The 21,286-nt window shown below is 47.3% G+C and overlaps 1 protein-coding gene across 1 annotated transcript in view; it reads right to left on the bottom strand.

Annotated features, from left to right (window-relative positions):
• Positions 1 to 21,286, bottom strand: part of FANCA (FA complementation group A) — a 56,564-nt gene that overhangs the window by 21,865 nt on the left and 13,413 nt on the right. The window contains exons 11-21 of the mRNA XM_032389810.1: positions 19,282 to 19,394; positions 18,049 to 18,125; positions 17,594 to 17,735; positions 17,201 to 17,334; positions 12,497 to 12,607; positions 11,425 to 11,520; positions 11,271 to 11,330; positions 10,073 to 10,161; positions 8,434 to 8,494; positions 8,305 to 8,354; positions 1,836 to 1,912 (exon numbers count right to left, since the gene is read on the bottom strand). Coding sequence (XP_032245701.1) covers positions 1,836 to 1,912; positions 8,305 to 8,354; positions 8,434 to 8,494; positions 10,073 to 10,161; positions 11,271 to 11,330; positions 11,425 to 11,520; positions 12,497 to 12,607; positions 17,201 to 17,334; positions 17,594 to 17,735; positions 18,049 to 18,125; positions 19,282 to 19,394 — 1,010 coding nt within the window. The remainder of the gene's footprint in view (positions 1 to 1,835; positions 1,913 to 8,304; positions 8,355 to 8,433; positions 8,495 to 10,072; positions 10,162 to 11,270; positions 11,331 to 11,424; positions 11,521 to 12,496; positions 12,608 to 17,200; positions 17,335 to 17,593; positions 17,736 to 18,048; positions 18,126 to 19,281; positions 19,395 to 21,286) is intronic.

Genomic DNA, 21,286 nt, shown 5'->3' with positions numbered 1-21,286 from the left:
AAAGCTAAGAATTAGTATACAAGAGATGATTACCAGTTCTCAACATATATTTCATAGATTTACGAAAAAAGATTAGATCTGATCACAAATTTGTAAAAGAAAAATGTTTCTTGAGGCGCCTGGGTGGCTCAGCTGGTTAGGCATCCAACTTCTGATTTCAGCTCAGGTCATGATCTCAGGGTCATGAGATCAAGCCCCATGTTGGGTTCCACACTGGATGTGGAGCCTGCTTAAGATTCTTTCTCTCGGGGCGCCTGGGTGGCTCAGTCGTTGAGCGTCTGCCTTCAGCTCAGGTCATGATCCCAGGGTCCTGGGATCGAGCCCCGCATCGGGCTCCCTGCTCAGCGGGAAGCCTGCTTCTCCCTCTCCCACTCCCCCTGCTTGTGTTCCCTCTCTCGCTGTGTCTCTCTCTGTCAAATAAATAAATAAAATCTTAAAAAAAAAAAAAAAGATTCTTTCTCTCCCTCTGCCCCTCCCTGTTTGCACATGTGCTCGCGCTCTCTTAAAAAAATTTTCTTCAAACACAATTTTTCTTTCTTTCTTTTTTTTTCCTTTTTTAATGTTAAGCTCTATGCCCAACTTGGAGTTTGAACTCACAATCCTGAGATCAAGATTCGCATGCTCCCCTGACTGAGCCAGCCAGGCATGCCCAAAATACAATTTTCATTATAAAAAGGAAGGCAAAGGCGCCTGGGTGGCTCAGTCAGTTAAGCGCCATGACCCGAGGGTCCTGGGATCGAGCCCCACATCGGACTCCCTGCTCAGTGGGGAGCCTGCTTCTCCCTCTGCCTCTGCCCCTCACCCTGCTCATGCTCTTGTGCTTTCTCTCAAATAAATAAATAAAATCTTAAAAAAAAAAAAAATAGGTACACTACATGCTTTAAAAGCAAAACAAGTTCAAGTTCTGGGGCCACTGGAGAAGAAATGGGTACATGCAGTGAGCCTTACAAGGTAGACACCACGATAAAACTAGAAATCGTAAGCCTTCTTTTATAAGCCCTGCCAGATAAAGTACAGAAAACATTCTCAAGGCCCCCAGGGCAGGGCCAGGGGGCTGGGTAGGGAGGAGCATGCCTCTCACATACTGGACGCAGTCCTACAGCCTCCCTGGCATCCCCAGCACGGAGGTGAGTTGTTTCAATAATGGTAAAAACAAGTGTGAGACCTGGGACCTTCATTCTTTGCCCACTCAAGTTTTCTCAGTCTCCGTGGCTGTGAGAAATCATCCAAGCATGTAAAAAAGGAAGGGTTTTGGGAGACAGAACTAGAAAACACAGCCTCATTCAGCCTAGCTGGCCCTGGAAAGGTCAGAGGATTGAAACCACGTGACAGTGCTAAGGAACCAGGCCCTCCTCCAGATGGGCCTCCCACCACCGCCCTGTTAGCACAGAGACATTGGGATAGGTGGGAACATGCCAGCAAGGCTGCCCAGGGGCTCTAAGCACTGCTGTCTCACGCACACTGTCGCAGATCGGACCTAGGTCTATAGCACTGATCCCCATGAGCTGAGCAATCCCCAACCCACTACAGACAAACTCAACCGTCCCAAGAAGCAGAACCCCCACGACACCCCACTTCAGAATCAACACTGCAGGCCTCAAGCCTGGCAGCCTCGTCTGACAGGTCGCCCGAATCAGGACAGGCAAGCAGAGGCACATCACAGCCTCGGGCAGCACGTCAGGGAGATGCCCTGTCAGGTAACTTTCCAGGGCCTCCGGGCTGGGGGGGTCCGTCCTGACTGAGCCAGACCAGCACTGGCCCGAGGTGTGGTCACCTCGTGACCAGGGAAGCAGAAGGGTACCCATACTGGGGACAGACAGACCCATTAACCTTACGTTCTGGTTTCTTCTCTTCCGCAGTGGAGCAGGCTTGGCAGTAGGTGGAATACAGAGACGGGGGAATTTTATCTGCCCTGGATCAGGAGAAAACACGAAAACCAAGTCAGTTACAACTCAAATTAGTTCTCAAGCTCACAATTCCAAAAGCTATCATAAAACAAAAATACATGATATAATCTATTATCCATACCTTATAGTATGACCCTGTTTTTAGAAAAAAAAAAAAAGAAACCATTACATGAATCAAATGGTCCTTACTGCTCATAATTTGTCATATACAACTATCTGCCAATGTGGTTGCCTTAGGATAGTGAGATTATAAATGATTTTTACTTCTCTCATTAAAGTTTGAGTAATTTCCAAATTTTTTAAATGAACTTATAACTACTTTTAATGAGTAATACTGAGAAAAACACCCAATTTATGTCATTAAAAATACACAGAATTATAGAACAAAGTCCTGTGATAAGGACGTTCAGAGGAGCAGGAACCACCGAGTGGCAGCCTAGGTATGGGACACGTGCAGTGGTGTGGCCTACAGGACACAAAGTCTCAAAATGAGCAGTGAGGCAGGAGGGCAGCCCGCCCCACGGTGCTGCAAACCCAAACAATGGCCAGGGAAAGGAAGGAGATGGATGGGCCCCAGGGCGGGAGTCCCACTACAGGCCGCAGCGAGGCAGAGGACGGCCCGTAGAGGGGAGCACACCATGCACCCGGGGACTGGAAAACCATGAGCTTCAGGATTAGAAACCAATGCAAAGACAAAGAAAGAGCAAATCTGAGGAAATGGAGCAATCCACAGAAAAGAACATTTCAGACACCACTCATCCTCAGAGAGCTAAGACAGTGACAGAAGGGTCGGGCAGATAAACTGGAAGAAATCCCCCTGAAAGAGGAGAAAATAACACCCAAAAAACCAGATATGCAAAATGTGACGGAGAACAAGTCAGAAGACAATCCTGGCGATCCAATGTCTGGGAAGTGGGAGCTGCAGGAAGAAGCCACACGGGAAAGGAGACCTGCGTGAAACAAGCTACTGCCATCATCTGGGCCTGGGGTTTGCTTCCAAACAACCCAGAGTGGTGGGGGGGCAGGGGCATGTGAGTGCCACATAAATACTATTCTATTTTCTGTCTTAAATTTTTCATTAACAAAGGATTTTAAAATATCTGAGAAAATTTCTTAGTACTGAAGGACATGAATTTCCAGATTAAAAGGCCCACCTTCTGCCTCACCAAGAAATGAAATTAGACCCACACCAAAATACACAGCTGTAAAATTTCAGAACACAGGGAACAACAACAAAGATACTGCAAGTCTCCAGAGAGTAAAACACATGTCACATGCAAAGAATCAGAAACATAGTATCTCAACATCAACCCTAGAAGCTAGACATCAATGGAGCAATACTTTAAAAAATTCGAGGAAAAGTATTTCCAACCCAGATTTCTATACCCCACAAAACTACCTACCGAATGTGAGGGCTGAATAAGCTGTCCAAAAAAAAAAAAAAAGAAAGAAAGAAAGAAAGAAAAGAAGAAATATAGAGATAAATATAAAAAATCAGTTAAGAGTTGAAAATGTGGGGCGCCTGCGTGGCTCAGTTGGTTAAGCTGCCTTCGGCTCAGATCATGATCCTGGGGTCCTGGGATCGAGCCCCACATCCGACTCCCTGCTCAGTGGAAAGACTGCTTCTCCCTCTACCTCTGCCTGCCACTCTGCCTACTTGTGTTATCTCTCTGTCAAATAAATAAATAAAATCTTAAAAAAAAAAAAGAGTTGAAAATGCTTGCCTCTGGAGAAAAAGAAATGGCAGGGAGGGGTGGGGGAATGGCTGTTTCTCCTAATAAACTTTATAGAACTGACACTTTAATCTACATCCTTATTTGACTATGACAATAACAATTTTTTAAAAGATTTTATTTATTTATTTGAGAAAGAGAGCATGCGAGAGAGAGCATGAGTAGGGGGAGGAGGGAGAACAAGCAGGGGTGGGGAGGTGGGGTGTGGGATGGGTGGGAAGACAGACTCCCCACTGAGCAGGGAGCCTGACATGGGACTCAATCCCAGGACCCTGAGATCATGAACTGAGCTGAAGGCAGACTCTTCACTAACTGAGCCACCCAGGCGCCCCCAAAAACAATTTTTTAAAGCCTAGAAATAAATGTCAACGAATGAGGAAGCCATACCATGCAAACACCAAAAAGAAAAAAAGGAAAAAAAGCTGGCATTAACAGCCTGCTAAATAAATAAAGCCTAATAAAGACATTACATAATAATGAATGAAAAAATATCCAGAGAGAAGGCTATATTTTGAAGGCTTTAACAATCATAAACTTGTATACAACTGATAAAATAGGCTTCAAAATACATAAACACAAATCTGACAGAATTACAAGGAGAAAATGACAAAACCACAACAACATCCATAATAAACTCATAAACCAAAGTAACAGAAAACTGGTCAGGATACAGGAAACTCAAGAACAAGTACAATGTAACAGACAGACCCTACACCTCCAAATTAAAGAATATTCAGGGAATGTTTACAAATGCTGAACATGTATATAGTCTATGACAAAGTCTCAATTTAATAAAAATCCATAAAAAGCTAATCATATTCTTTGAAAATAATATAATTAGAAATCAACAATAAAAGCTCAGGGACAAACACCTATATGTTTGGAAAATTTTTCAATTCATTTACAACTAAAAATTATAAGAAAATCATAACACAAGTAATAAAATTTTATAACTAAATGACAATCTAAGAACTATATACTGAAACTTTTGGAAGGCATTAAAGTAACAGAGGTAGAATTTATTAAGATATACCTGTATTAAAACACAAGAAAGATTATAAAACACTGAGTTAAACAACCAGTTTAAGAACCTATAAAAAGGGGCACCTGGGTGGCTCAGTCATTAAGCGTCTGCCTTTGGTTCAGGTCATGATCCCAGGGTCCTGGGATCAAGCCCCGCATCGGGCTCCCTGCTCCACGGGAAGCCTGCTTCTACCTCTCTCACTCCCCCTGCTTGTGTTCCCTCTCTTGCTGTGTCTCTGTCAAATAAATAAGATCTTAAAAAAAATAAAATTAAAAAATAAAAAATAAATAAATAAAAGCAATGAAATAGAAGATAAAAAATAAATCAGCAGGTATGGTAATACCAAAAAGTAGTTATGTCAACAGACAAATCTTTAACAAGAGAGAGTCACAAAGAAAGGGCAAAATTAACACTAGCAGGAATTACAAAAAAAAAAAAAAGAAAAGAGGGGCGCCTGGGTTGCCCTGTCAGTTAAACATCTGACTCTTGATCTCAGCTCAGGTCTTAATCTCAGGGTTGTGAATTCAAGCCCCAAATCGGGCATGGAGCCTACTTAAAAATATATATATAGGATTTACTGACAATGCTATGTCAGTAAATTGAAAATTTAGATGAAACACATGGTTTTCTAGAAACATACAACTAACTCAAGGAGAAATAAAAAACCTGATTAAACCAATAAACATTCAAGACACTGAATCAGTTGTCAAGAGCCTGCCTCCAAAATAGATACCGGGAACAGATGATTTTATAGCCAAGTTTTACCAAACTTAAAGGAACACAGAATCCCTATGTTATACGGACTGTTTTAGGAGACAGGAAAGAGGGAAGGCCATCCAATTCATTTCATGAGGTACTACAACCTTGACGTCAAAGCAGCCAAGATGAGTGAAAAAGTATGAGACATAGATACAAAAATCCTAAATAAAGTATCACTAATTCAAATTCAACAGTCTCTGTAATAAAAAAATCATTACCAAGTAGGAAATGATCCAGATTGCAAGGACAGTGAAAAAATCAATGTAATCTATCCTATAACAGATTACAGAACAGCAAAAAACCATTTTAAGAGATGCAACAAAAGCATTAATTCATGCTAAAAGTCCTTAGCAAATTCACATAGAGGGAACTTTCTTAATATCGTAAAAAGCATATGAAAATATATGGAGACTACAGCAAATAAAAGTATTGGTAAAATTTTAGAAGCATTCCTATTTGAGTCAGGAACAAGACAGCTTCTTATTCCTACAATTTCATATTATACTAAAAAGCCTACCCAATATGTAAGACAAAAATGAAGAGGTATAAAGATGAGAAAGGAAAAGACAAACTGTTATTTTTTTTTTTTTTTTTTAAGATTTTATTTATTTATTTGAGAGAGAGAGCATGAGAGGGGGGAGGGTCAGAGGGAGAAGCAGACACCCTGCCGAGCAGGGAGCCCGATGCGGGACTCGATCCAGGGACTCCAGGATCATGACCTGAGCCGAAGGCAGTCGCTTAACCAACTGAGCCACCCAGGCGCCCCAAACTGTTATTCTTATAGATATGTGATTATCTACAAAAAAAAATCTACTAACCAGCTACTAGAAGTAAGTTCAGCAGGGTTATTGGATAAGGGAGCACCTATACCTCAGCAATAACCCCCCCCAAAAAAGTAATATGCTTTTCACAGCAACAAAATCTAAGTACCTAGTAGTATATTGAACAAAAAATTTACAAGACAGAAAAATCTACTACTGAAAGGCTTAAATAGATATACTATGTTCATGGGAGGAAAAAGTTATAACAAAGTCAACTATCCACAAATTAATCTATCAAATTAAGGAAATTCCACTAAAGATTCTGAGTTTTCATGGAGATACATCCAAGGATGCTCACCGAAGTGCTACTAAAACATTATATTGGAGTTCACATAAGAGTTCCGTTACAGGGTGGATAAATCAATCAAGGCAGGCATTCTGCAGGCCACGGGACCCACAATGCTGTGGTTAAATAAGTGACCCAGAGCACACGGGCATCAGGATGAGTGAAAATCCAGCTGCAGAATGACACAGTGTGGTGCGCGCATATACATACATCCTTTGTAGCTGTAAACATGTGTAATAGAAAAACTAAACACAGAAAAAAGAGGGGCAGCCGGGTGGCTCAGTCGGTTAAGCATCCGACTCTTGATTTCGGCTCTGGTCATGATCTCAGGGTCATGAGATCGAGCCCTGCGTCCTTCTCCCTCTGCCCCTCCCCCCACTAAAAAAATAATAAAACAAAATAAAATAAAAATAGAAAAAAGATTATACATTAACTTCGGGATAATGGTTTCCTTAGAAAGGGAAAAAGGAAAGCGGGTCAGGGAGCTGGACTGAGAAGGGTTTTTTGTTTTGTTTTTTTTGAGGGAGATAGTGAGAGCACGAAAGAGAGCACAAGCAGGGGGCGGGGAGAGGGAGAAGCAGACTCCCCAGCGAGCAGGGAGCCCAATGCGGGGCTGGATCCCAGGACCCTGAGATCATAACCTGAGCCAAAGGCAGATGCTTAACCAACTGAGCCACCCAGGCACCCCAAGAAGGGTTTCAACAATACTCGTACTGTTTTATTTTAAGCAAAAAAAAAAAAAAAAGGCAGCAAAGCATTAATGTGAGTGGGGCATATGGGTTCTTTTAACATCGGTCTCTGTACTTTTGGAATATTTTATATAAAAAATGAATAAAGGGGCACCTGGGTGGCTCAGTTGGTTAAGCGGCTGCTTTCTGCTCAGGTCATGATCCTGGGGTCCTGGGATCGAGCCCCACATCAGGCTCACTGCTCAGCGGGAAGCCTGTTTCTCCCTCTGCCTCTGCCTGCCTCCCTGCCTACTTATGCTCTCTATCTCTCTGTCAAATAAATAAATAAAATCTTTAAAAATAAATAAATAAATGAATAAATAAATAAAAATAAGGATCCCAGAGAATGGTCTTATTTTAAGATGAAAAAGTATACTTTTACTTTCTAGGCTCTTTCTCTTTTCGACCTTCTTATAGGTATCATGTTGTAAGAGCTTCACTAGGAAGCAGGATTTACAGAAAGGACAAGCTTGGGAAGCCAGTCAAGTGTGAGCTGGGGGCCCGAGACTCCATATTCTATGCAAGTCCCGGATCTACCCCAATCTGTTGTAGGGCGAGGCTTCCATGTCTCCCTGTTCTTTTCCTTCTTTGCTTAAATTTTCCTTTCAAAATGATTACGGACCAATAACATGACTTTCTTAAATTCCCAGAATGATAGTCCTAAAAGTTCACTGAAAAATGATATTCAGTGGTGATATTCAGAATTAATTTTCTTTTTAAAATCTTAACCAATTTTGAGGGGCACCTGGGTGGCTCAGATGGTTAAGCGTCTGCCTTCGGCTCAGGTCATGATCCCAGGGTCCTGGGATTGAGCCCCACTTTGGCTCCTTGCTCAGTGGAGAGACTGCTTCTCCTTCTCCCTCTGTCGCTCCCCCTGCTTGTGCTCTACCTCAAATAAATAAATAAAATCTTTAAAAATAATAATAAAATAAAATCTTTACCAATTTTGAGCAAAAATTTTATAAATAAAACACATTTCTCTACAAAAGCACCACAATTCTTTGCATTTGTCAAAAACCCTTCTGGAAACAGGTGTCCTTGCGTACCTCCTCAGGGACTCTATCAAGGCCACTCTGGAATCAGGGGTTCTCGGAAGCTGTGGTGGAAGACGGGATTCAAGTGAGACATCTGCTCTCTGCCACCTGGGCCCCAAGTCCGTGACCACATGTACTGACCACTCGAGGTGTGAGCAGGGCAGGGAGAAAGTGAGACACGTAGTAAGATCTCCTGAAGATGCTGCAACACAGAAGAGCAGGTTCAGAGGCGTCACAGACGACAGGAGCGTTAGAACACCTTACTGACAACTATGAAAACATCCATTCCCACAGAAACTCACTGCATTTCACAGGGTGGCACCAGCGGGTTGTCTCATGGCTGTGATATTATACCAGTTTTTTTTTTTTAAAGATTTATTTCAGAGAGAGAATATGAATGCGTGTGCGAGCGTGTGAGTCGGGGGATGGGCAGAGGGAGAGAGAGAGTCTCAATCAGACTCCCTGTTGAGCACAGAGCCCAACACGGGGCTCAATCCCAGGACCCCGAGATCATGACTTGAGCCAAAATCAAGAGTTGGACACTCAACCGACTGAGCCACCCAGGTGCCCCCATACTACTGCTTTTAGTCTTCTTTTTCACTCTTTCGGGACATTTCATGCAAGGGGAAGCAACGACCCTCCATCCCAAGGATCTGGAAGACACTCTGCCAGAGGCACAGCCATGCGATCTGGGTTAGTCATTTCAGGTCAGCTGTGGGTATTCTCCTTGGGGCTGAGCTAGAAATCCTGGGAGCTTGAGCCAGTTCACATTTCTGAGAAGTGATGCCTTCAAAAAGCTACCCACACTGGTAATAACCAAAGTTCCAGATGTCTGGGGATCACCAAATTCAACAAAATTTTCCTATTCAATTCCGTCCTGGCCTCACACTGGTCACCCATGAAGCATTAATAAAAAACCGCTATTAAACCATGGGCTTGGGGGCGCCTGGGTGGCTCAGTTGTTAAGCGTCTGCCTTCGGTTCAGGTCATGATCCCAGGGTCCTGGGATCGAGCCCCACATCAGGCTCCCTGCTCCGCGGGAAGCCTGCTTCTCTCTCTCTCCCACTCCCCCTGCTTGTGTTCCCTCTCTCGCTGTGTCTCTCTCTGTCAAATAAATAAATAAAATCCTTAAAACAAAAAAACAAAAAAACAAAAAACCATGGGCTTGGGACGCCTGGGTGGCTCAGTCGGTCAAGCGTCTGCCTTTGGCTCAGGTCAACGAGTCCCACATCAGGCTCCCTACTCCGCAGGGAGTCTGCTTCTCCCTCCCCCTCTGCTCCTCCTCCCTGCTCATTCTCTCTCGCTCTCAAATAAATAAAATCATTAAAACTAAAAATAAATCAACCAACCAACCATAGGCTCATTCTCGTCCTTCTCTGTGGGCTCTACTCAACAATACCCATTGGCTTTTCTCAAGAAACTGAGCTTCACAGCAAGGGCTCTGCACCACCTCACTACAGGACTCGTGCTGGGACCTCCACCCTCGGTCACCCACACACACAACAGCCAGCCTGCTCCACATGGGTCTGAGGACAGATGGGACAACTCCAAGAAGCATGACCCTACCTGGGCGCCTGGGTGGCTCAGTTGGTTAAGCGACTGCCTTCGGCTCAGGTCATGATCCTGGAGTCCCTGGATCGAGTCCCGCATCGGGCTCCCTGCTCGGCAGGGAGCCTGCTTCTCCCTCTGACCCTCCCCCTTCTCATGTGCTCTCTCTCTCATTCTCTCTGTCTCAAATAAATAAATAAAATCTAAAAAAAAAAAAGAAGCATGACCCTACCTGGCCTCCATGACGGCGACAGGAACCTTCCCCGTGTGTTCGAACACCGCAATGGCCTTCTCCACATCCTGGTGCGCTTGGCCATGGGGCTGGCTCCATCCAGGGAGAATGGGGAAGAACAGAAGATTTGAAGGAAAAGACACTGAGCAGGGAAGGGTGCCATCAGCCTACCCTTCGGCACCACAGCTCTGCTATTTCAAGGTGGACAGCCATGTGCTTGCTGCCGGCACAGCGAGGGGATGTCCGGGCAAACCAGTGCCAGCAAGACCACGGAAAGGGACCGACTGCTGGCCACGAGCCGCCCCGGGGACCCTTCAGCCCTCTGGGAGCCTCTGCCACCCTCCTGGCTCCCCTCGAGGAGAAGGCAGCGTTCTGAGGAAAGACTCTGAAGTGGGAAGGAGGAGGGACTTAATTTTTCAGAGCTGAAAAAACTATGAAATGACAACATATCAACAGCAATGAATCTTAAGTAGATACCTACATTACTTAAAAATATGGGGTGCCCTGGGGGGGCTCAGTTGGTCAAGCGTCTGCCTTCGGCTCAGGTCATGATCCTGAAGTCCCGGGATCGAGCCCCGCATCGGGCTCCCTGCTCTGTGGGGAATCTGCTTCTCCCTCTCTCACCCCATTAATGCTCTCTCAAATAAATGAATAAAATCTTTAAAAAATAAATACTTAAAAATATTCACCTAACACTTTCATGGCAGCTGTAAGGGCTCTCAGGCCATTCACATCTTTTAAGTAAGAGTCTTTTTTTTTTTTTAAAGATTTTATTCATTTATTTATGAAAGAGAGAGAGAGCACGAGCAGGGAGAGTGGCAGGCGGAGAGAAGTCATGCTTAACTGACTGAGCCACGCAGGCACCCGTAAGTAAGAGAATCTTAAAATAACATATACACACACCATACAGCCATCTGACATCTGGTTTACATAAATACAGTTAACACTTCTTCCTGCATTTCTTAGAAACCCAGGATCTTCCTCCAACCCCATTTTAAAGACCTCCTCTTCAATGCAAACCCACATGAATGAAGATCTAAAAGACCGTCCTGCACACGGTAACTTGCTTTAACTCCCATCCTCCAGATACACCAGACAGAACAGGCTCAAATGCTCAGCTCAGAGTCCCAGGAAATCAGACTGTGCTGGTGAGCACAGGCCAGAGGCCACAGGGCGCAGCAAACCGAGGTGACGTTACCTCCGTGATGTCCCTGGCTGAAGACAGGTCCTCGTAGAGGCCCATGTTTTCCACAGAAACCTGCAGGGGGGACATGGTGGGGACCATGAGGCACTGGGCTCTGGGGGAGAGGCTGGGGCGCTGCTGCTGCAGGGGAAGGGAGGCCATGACTCGCCTTCAGGTCAGCCAGGCGCGTCTTGGCCAGCGTGACGTAGTCCGTGAGGAGGGAGCGGTACTTGCTTGGCACCAGCGGCGGGTGGAGAATGTGCACCTGCAGGCAGATGGCACAGCAGGGCCCCATCAGTCCTCGAACTGGGGGTGGCTCTCTGGGGCAGCAACAGCTCGCTGTGGACACCTGAGCTCACACCAAAGGCGGGAAACTCCAGGGGTGAGCCAAAGACTCCGGGGGCTCAAGCCGGAGTGGAAGAGACAGAATCCCGGCCCAGGGAGAGCGTGTGGCCGGGTCCTCGCACAGAGCTGGGCCCTCACCCAGCGCAGCCTGGCACTCCCCCCATCTCTCCCCTGCCGCACAAACACAGGGGTGCCCCAGCCCCAGGGAGACAAGGGGTCAAGCCCTCGGGGCAGGGGGTACATTCTGAGCCTCACTCGGTGACGGTACATTCTCTATGCTTCTTTGTCCCTTAGGTCACATGTATTCTTTGGAACGTAATGCAAATATCTGAATTACAAAAAGAAGTAAGAATCAGTTTCCACTGCCCTACCCCTCAAAGAATGCTGGGCAGAGTTACCTGATTAAAAAAGAAAGCTTGCAGTAAGGCATTTAACCATGAGATTCATACAGATTTGTTATTAAAAATGCAAACTCTATAGAGGGTGTAATGTCTTCCACGTCTGGAAGTAACGGCCACGGGCACTTTGGAATATATCCTTCTGGTTCTTCTTCAATACGAACTGTATCACTGTATATGTTAACTAACTGGAATTTAAATAAAAACCTGAAACTACCAACAAAAAAAAATAAAGATGGATCATTTTGACCCCAACACGGGGCCGTAGCGTACATGACAATGCCGTCCCGCCGAGTGGGCGCTGACACGCTTCTGAGCCGGCACAGACCCGGCCAGCCTCGCAAGGGGCCCCGTGCTGTCGCCAACCACCCCCCGGGGACGGACGAGGGGCCGGCTCCTGGGCATTTTGCCAGCACACACGCGAGCACAAGCACATCCCCAGCGGGAAGGCGCGCACGGGGCAAAGCCGGCGGGATGCCCGGGGGGGGGGGGGCTCACCTGCATGTACCGGGGAGCCTCGAAGGGCACGAGGTCCGACAGGAACTTGAAGAGAAAGACCAGCGTCTTCTTGCTGCCACTGTGGAAGCCCCTCGTGCTCCCAAAGGAGGCCTGGGGGGAGGGGCGGGCGTGAGGGCCAGCGGCCGGCTCCACGCGGGGATATGTCACACCGCGGCCGAAGCCGAAGGGAGACGCAGCCACCCGGGCTCTTGCGATCCCATGACGCCCGGCTCTGCCTGCCCGAGAAGACGGGCTGAAAACTTATTTAGAACAAAAGTTAAAAATATATTCCTCTAGAAAACAGTAACTGTGCTATCTTTTTGTGACCCTGAGGAGCACAGTGTATTAGCTGCCCTCACAAGGGCTCTTTCCTCAACAAATGAACACATTCTACACAATGAAGCCACTTCTGAACCACGGTAACGCCCAGACTCTTCTGTGAGGAGACAAGGTCACCGCAGGGCAGGGGCCGAGAAGGGCAGCCCCTCGGGACGCTGCAAGTGCCCAGCCCACAAGAGAAAAGCCGGCCCTTCCAGGAACTGAGGGCACCTGGGGATCCCACAACGGGCATCGGCCCTGAAGGGCGGCCAAGGAGCCTCTGCCCAGAGAACTCTGAATAGGACGGTGGTGCAGGCACAAGAAGCCACTGGGTGAGAGCAAGATGGCAGCAGAGCAGGAGGACCCGAGGCTCGCCTCGTCCCACAAACACAAGTAGGTAACAATCAAATCATCCCAAATGCCCCAGAACTCGACCTGAAGACGGACAGAACACACTCCACAATGCTATAAAACTAGAAGTCAACCACCAGAAAAAATCTGGGAAGACCACAAATAAATGAGGTTAAACGTCCTACGAAAAATGAATGGGTGGGTCAAGCAAGAAGTCAAAGAAGAAGAAGAAAAAAAAGTACATGGAAACAAATGAAGATGAACACACAAGAGTCCAAAACCTTTGGGATGCAGAAAAGCGGTTCTAAGAGGGAAGTTTATAGCAGTACAGGCCTTCAAGAAGCAAGGAAAATCTCAAATACACAACCTAACCCTACACCTAAAGGAGCTACAAAAGGAACAACAAACAAAACCTAAAACCAACAGAACAAAGGAAGTAATAAAGATGAGAGCAGAAATAAACAATAAACAAACAAAAAAGAAGAGAGCAAAGAAATCAGGAGCTGGTTCTTAGAAAAAAAAAAAAGGCAATAAAAATGAAAAATCTCTAGCCAGACTTATCAAGAAAAAAAGAGAAAGGACCCCAATAAACAAAATCACAAATTAGAGAGGAGAAATAACAACCAATACCACAGAAATAGAAACAATTATAAGACATTATTATGAAAAACTATATGCCAACAAATTGGACAACCTGGAAGAAATGGATAAATTCCTAGAAACATATAACCTCCAAAAACTGAAACAGGAAAAAATAGAAAACTTGAACAGATTGATTCCCAGCAAAGAAATGCAGTCATCAACAAACTCCCAACCAGGCGCCTGGGTGGCTCAGATGGTTGAGCATCTGCCTTCAGCTCAGGTCATGATCCCAGGGTCCTGGGATCGAGTCCCGCATCAGGCTCTCTGATCGGAAGGGGGCCTGCTTCTCCCTCTTCCTCTGCTGCTCCCCCTGCTTGTGCTCTTTCGCTCTATCAAATAAATAAATAAAATCTTTAAAAAAAGGGGCGCGTGGGTGGCTCAGTTGGTTAAGCGACTGCCTTCGGCTCAGGTCATGATCTCAGCGTCCTGGGATCAAGCCCCGCATCAGGCTCCCTGCTCAGCAGGAAGCCTGCTTCTCCCTCTCCCACTCCCCCTGCTTGTGTTCCCTCTCTCACTGTCTCTGTCAAATAAATAAAATCTCTAAAAAAATAAAGATTAAAAAATAAATAAATAAAATCTTTAAAACAAAACAGAACAAAACTCCCCACCAACACAAGTCCAGGCCAGACAGCTTCACAGGTGAATTCTAACAAACATTTCTAGTTAATACCTATTCTTCTCAAACTATTCCAAAAAACTGAGGGAAGAAAACTTCCAAATTCGTTCTATGAGGCCAGGATTACCTTGACACCAAAACTAGATGAAAAACTCCACAAAGGAAGAACTACAGGCCAATAGCCCTGATGAACAAGGATGCAAAAATCCTCAGCAAAATACTAGCAAACCGAATCCAACAATACATTAAAAAAAATCATTCACCACAGTAAAGTGGGACTTATTCTGGGGCTACAAGGGTGGTTCACTATTCGCAAATCAATGTGACACATCACATCAATGAAAGGTTAAGAATCACATGATCATTTCAATAGAAGCAGAAAAAACATTTTACAAAGTACAGCATCCATTCATGATAAAAACCCTCTACAAAGTAGGTTTAGAGGGAACATTCCTCAACATACAAAGGCTGTATGTAAGAAACCCATAGCTGACATCATCCTAAAAGGGAGAAACTGAGAGTCTCTTCTCCTAAGGTCAGGAACAAGACAAGGATGTCCACCCTCACCACTTTTATTCAACACAGGACTGAAGTCCCAGCATAGAAATCAGACCACAAACAGAAATAAATGGTATTCAAATCAGCAAGGAAGAAATCAAACTTTCATTATTTGCAGATGACACAATACTATATATAGAAAACCCAAAAGACCACCAAAAAACTACTACACCTGATAAACAAATTCAGTAAAGTCACAGGATACAAAATCAATGTCCAGAAATCTGTTACGTTTCTATACATTAATAATGATGCAGCAGAGAGAAAAATTAAGAAAACAACATTTACAACTGCACCAAAAACACTACGATACCTAGGAATAAACCTAACCAAAGAGGTGAAAGACCTGTACTCTGAAAACTATAAACATTGATGACAGAAATCGAAGAGGACACAAAGAAATGGAAAGACATACCACGGACATGGAGTGGAAGAACACACTGTTAAAATGTCTATACTAAAGCAATCTATACATTTATTTTTCATTTTTTTAAAAGATTTTATTTATTTATCTGTGAGAGAGAAAGAGAGAACACAAGCAGGGGGAGCAGCAGAGGGGGAGGGAGAAGCAGGCTCCCCACTGAGCAGGGAGCCCGATGTGGGGCTCGATCCCAGGACCCCAGGATCATGACCTGAGCTGAAGGCAGACGCTTAACGACTGAGCCACCCAGGCGCCCCAGCAATCTATACATTTAACACAAACCTCACCAAGAAGTCCCAAGAGTTTATTTTTGCTTGTGTTTCCCTTGTCTCTGGTGTCCAGTAAGAAGGGGGATGAAGGAGAACACTTGTGATGAGCACTGGGTGATTACAACAAAAACTAAAAAAAAAGCCAGCAGATGGAAAGAAGACCGCCCCCCATCACCATTCAGCTCCCACCGAAGAACAAGGGGCACCATTTCCCTCCCTCTAATCTGTCTACACGGAACGGTTAGTGACTCTTGGCAACATCCACTGAGTCAAGAGTGAGCCTCAATGACACCCTGGAAACAGGACTAGAAACGAGCCACCAGGGGAGACCGTTTATGGGAAGTATTTATGTCCAGTGTCTAGAGTAACAGACACGTCCCCAGATCTGGGGCTGCAACAGCATTTAATGTCACTCCAGGAAAAAGACAGTTATTCTTATTAGAAAAATTACAAGTACACTGTGATGAGCTACGAACCATAATTCATGACCCCAAAGGGCTCAAATGTAAAATCATTACATTGGCCTATTTACATTAACATTCTTGAAAATAAAGATTAAAAGAGATCTTCAAACACTGAACATACACATAAATATCTGTCAAACTCACCAAATCATTCACTTAAATTGGGTGCATTTTATATAAATTATATCTCAACAAAGTTGATTTAAAAGGTAAAAGGAAAAACAAAAACAAAACACCCCGCCATCAACCTAGCACCTGAGAAGCATTCCTGTCCTTCTGTCGCCCTGGGAACTCAGCAAATCCCAGGCCCGGGGGACACCTGGTTGGCCCCAATCACCTGGACGCAGCTCCTGGCAGACAGAGACCACATGCTGACACAGGACACAGGGCAGCTCTGATGACCGCCCAGGGTACCCTGGCTGTGGACACTGCCAGAGCCCTGTGCACATCCAGCGGGTGCCCCTGGGCCGACAGCCCGTTGCTGCGAACACAGGGCTGACGGGAAAAGTAAAGAAAACACCACGACCACCCGTCCTCTGCCAACAGCCCAGGCCGGCAGAGGCTGGGCCAAGGCAGGCTTCCGCCGGTGCAGCCGCCCTCCAAACTGGAGGAAGGTGGGCTCCCCACAAGGAAGCAACAATTACAGCACCCACAGAGTGCCAGGAAAACCCAAAAGCTCCACAAAGAGTTAGACGACTTTTTACACGACAGCTTTACACACCCAAGCTTCAGAGAGGACGTCTGGAAGACGCCTCCTCAGAAGCGGGACCCTGCAGGTCTGTGAACAGCGGCACAGACAGGGCAAGAACATGGACGTGGCGCCAACAGAGAGGCGGCCCCGGGAAGCTGAGAAGTGCTCCCCTGGGGCGCACCACATCGTGCAGGAGCAACAGCCTGACGGCACGCCCTGACCAGAGACCCCATTGGGCAGGCGCGGGGCAACGACGGGAGGGCCAAACCCTGGACAGGGCGGCACGGAGCTCCGCGCAGAGGCCGAGAGGAAAAGACCTGACCACGGAAGGCGTTTGTTCCTAGGATGGAGAGTCGGGGGGGAGAGGAGCTCACCTGGAACCAGTCTGAGTAGGATGGGAACACAGAGGGGCCCTCCAGCGCAGCCTGACGCACCACCAGGAACGCGGTGACCATGCTGTCCAGGTTGCAGCTCTCGAACGCACGGGCCAGCAATCGGGCCACCCAGTCTAGGAGGGAACAACCCATCAGAGCTGGCAGACGAGGACCTGCGTGCGTGCTGCTGGGCGTAGGGCACGCCAGTTAGGAGGCTAGGTCACGAACGCCCAGAGCAGCCCCACGCCGACGACGGGAGGCGGACGAAGGCACAGACGAGAAGACACAGGGCACCATCTGGGCGGTGAGAGGAGCAGCGACCCCCACCTGCAAGCTCACCCACAAACAACAGGACACGCACGCACGCGCCACGGGGTGCCCACCCAAGTGCACCTTTAACCAGCTGCTGCGCCTCAGGTAAGCAGATCACCAGTGTAGACACACAGGAGAGCACGTGCCGCCAGTTCACCTCGCGTGTCTCCAGAACTTCTTGTAAGTGGCCAACCAACTCCTCTGGACGCAGTACTGCGAAGAGCTGAAACAAGTTCCCCAACTTGGCTGTCGAAAACAAGCCGCTCATTGGGCAGCTGGATCCTCACCCCCAACCCACTTCAGGGACGCTTCTGCCTCTGTCCTCAGGGTCAGTGTGGGCAGGAGGGTTCTCGTTTCAAGGAGAAGGTGTTCTGCCCAAGTGGTAAGTTCCTTCTCTGGGCCCCCCATGGTCTAAGCGGGAGCGGCTGTGTCTGCGGAGCCCGCCGGCCTTATTCTCCGTGGACGGGGGGCCGCAGAGCCCCGTGGCAGGTGCCACCCAGCGCAGGAGCACAGGGCGAATGCCACACGACACCCACCCTGCGGTACAGACTGGTTAGCAAAGGGTGGGTCTTCGCGAAGCTCCAATCTCTCTGCATTTGAACAGCATCAGAAACTTCATTCAGGAATAAAAACAGACAAAAACGTCAAGTCAGTCATAATTAAAAGCCATCTTTTGTTTCGATGTCAAAAAAACCACCTTGTTTCAATTTGCATTTTTTCGATTATTAGCAAACATGTCTGTTTGTGAACCGTTTTCTGCTATCAAGTGTGTCTTTGGCCCAGTTCCCTGCTGCTAGCCCTTTACCATATTTGCTGTATTTTCTAATCCATCAATTCTGTTTTAATTTTGCTGCTTTTCAACTTTGACGGTGGGTAAGCAATCAGCGAGGATGCTGCTGGAAGGGTGTCTGGCTGGAGGGGGCACCAGCTCCTGCCCAAGCCCCTCACAGAGTGCGACACAGCACGTGCCCGAAGCTTCCCTCGTGCTGCGTGAGGACCCTGCCCAGGGACACGATGCTGCACACAGAGAAGGCTCGGTGGGCATGCTGTTCATTTCAGTCCCCAAGGAACAGTGAAGTCTTGCAAACACCGTCACTGAATGGATGGTGACATCAACCCAAGGACACTCATGGGTACGTGACATGGCAACGACCACTTCTGAGAAGAACCTGTGACTACAGCTGACCCTTGAACAACACGGATCTGAAATGTGTGGGTCCCCTTACATGCGGTTTTTGCCTAATAAATACAGTACAGTTCTGTCAATGTATTCTCTCCCTTATGGTGTCTGAATGTCATTTTCTTTTCTCCAGCTTACTCTAATGTAAGTACACAGTACATGTCGCATACAAAATACGTGTTAATCAAGTGCTTCTTACCAGTTAGTAGTTACATTTGGGAAAGTCGAAAAGCTACATGCAGATTTTCACCTGCACAGGGGGTCAGGGTCCCTAACCCCCACATCATTCAAGGATCAACTGTGCATAAGAAAATGCTTATGATAGATGATTTATTATAACTAGATTTTCAAAATCTATTGAGAAAACACCACAAGAAAAGTTTCACATATTTCTATTCTGATGACGCTATGGGTGACAGTTCTTCCCATACTTCGTTAATTCTGAATTTTCTTTATGAGAATGTGTAACTTCCGAATGAAAGGATATTTGACGATAACGTGTCCTCGAGTCTCGAGCTGTCTCAGAGCACTGACACTTGGGGCCCACGCTCCTGCGAGGGAGGCAAACAAGCCGGGTCCTGGAACCCACCTCTCAGCACAGGCTTGTGAGTTAGCACCTGAGTCAGAGTATGACTGAAAAATCTCTTCGGCACATCTGTTGAAACCGCTGCGCCATACGTGTGTCCACAGAACACGCCAAACCTGCAAAACACAGCATCAAGAGGTCCAGCAGCGCCGAGAGCATCGCATGCACATCCCCACAGTTCATCAAAGGCTACTGTCCAGCAAGGCTGCATGGCCCCAAGGCCCCCAACTCGCAGTTCATGGGGCGCACTGGCTGGCCCTTCCCATAACCCTAAAGCCCCCACTCAGCCAGGCCACTGTGCCACAGACTTGAAAAGTCCAGCGGCGCTGGGTGGCCCCGGCAGTGAAGCATCTGCCTTTGGCTCGGATCCTGATCTCAGGATCCTGGGATCGAGTACCACATCGGGCTCCCTGCTCAGCAGGGAGCCTGCTTCTCCCTCTCCTCCCAGCTTGAGCTCTCTCTTTCTGGAAGGAAGGAAGGGAGGAAGGGAGGAAGGGAAGGAGGGAAGGAGGGAAGGAGGGAAGGAGGGAAGGAAGGAGGGAGGGAGTGAGGGAGGGAGGGAGGGAGGGAGTTCAAAGGGCAAGTCACATAAGAAAGGAGCTGCCCTGGGGCGCCTGGGTGGCTCAGTCCTTAAGCGTCTTCCTTCAGCTCAGATGGGAATGATCTCAGGGTCCTGGGATCGAGCCCCGCATCGGGCTCCCTGCTCAGCGGGAAGCCTGCTTCTCCCTCTCCCACTCCCCCTGCTTGTGTTACCTCTCGCTGTGTCTCTCTCTGTCAAATAAATAAAAATCTTAAAAAAAAAAAAAAAAAAGGAGCTGCCCATGGAGTAGGGAAGCGGAAAGAGAAGGCTGGGTCAGTCCACAGCAACGTGCAAACCTCACAAAGCCTCAGTCTGCCCATCTGTGAAATGGGGATCAGGAGCAGCAGGGCAAGAGCCAGGCTGGCCCAAAGCACCTGGCATGCACAGGCACTGAGATGCAGCAACGGTTCCTGAAGCCAAGGACATCCCGTGCCAGGGCAGGGACGAAGGACAGTGGGCAGGACGTCACTGACGGGGCAGGAGGGATGAAGGGTGTCGGGGCTGCCTGACAGCGGGGCCCTGGGGGCACTTCACTGCGCCAGGGTCAGAGTCACTGAAGCTCTACCCAATTCCTCAGGGAGAAGAGCCCCCGCCACACGTGGCATGAGAAGACACCAGGCAGGAAGGGCGGCCGTGGGCGCTGCTAGCCTTCCTGGGGGACAGACCCGGGATGCAGACCCCATGTGCCAGGAAGGCTGGCCATCCAGACCAGGGTCGGGTGGGGGCAGTGCCTGGTTTTATTGGAAATACTGGCAACTAATTAAGAAACTTAAAAAGAGGGGCACCTGGGTGGCTTAGTCAGTTAGGCGTCCGACTCTTGGTTTCAGCTCAGGTCATGATCTCAGGGTCATGAGAATGAGCCCCGAGTCGGGCTCTGCGCTCAGTGGGGAGTCTGCTTGGGACTCTCTCTCCCTCTCCCTCTGCCCCTCTCCCCCCCACTCCCTCTCTCTAGTAGATCAATCTTTAAAAAAAAAAAAAGGAAATTTAAAAAGAAACAAATACATCTATAGTCATTCTCTGACTCTCAGGACATCAGTTCAAGTAATCCAATCAGGCATGTTATAAAAATGCATAAAATTTAGAAAACAAAGCCATGTTGTATAAACAGTTTAAGTGAAGTATTGAATCATACAGCACGTGTGAAGATCACTAACGCAACTGGAATACAGGCAATCGGGGGCAAAACAATGAGAGATCGGAGGGATGTGCAAGGCCTGGGAATGCTGGAAAACTCTCCTGGATTCCCAGGGAAGAACCAGCTTCCAGGTCAGCCTCACCCACATTACTCTGAAGCAAACCCGACCCCCCCAACAACCAGTCCTAACGTGTACCTCCACAGAGCTGTGCAGAGAGAAAGCTGATGTGGCAAAATCGTGAGCACGGGTGAGTGTGAGAGCCAGCCTTGGCGAGCAGAGAGAAGGCTCAGGG

Source organism: Phoca vitulina, unplaced genomic scaffold (genome assembly GCF_004348235.1).
Source record: "Phoca vitulina isolate PV1807 unplaced genomic scaffold, GSC_HSeal_1.0 scaffold56, whole genome shotgun sequence".
NCBI classification, from domain to species: Eukaryota; Metazoa; Chordata; class Mammalia; order Carnivora; family Phocidae; genus Phoca; species Phoca vitulina.
Note: the sequence above shows the minus strand (reverse complement) of the source record. Positions and strands in the feature narration are given on the sequence as shown.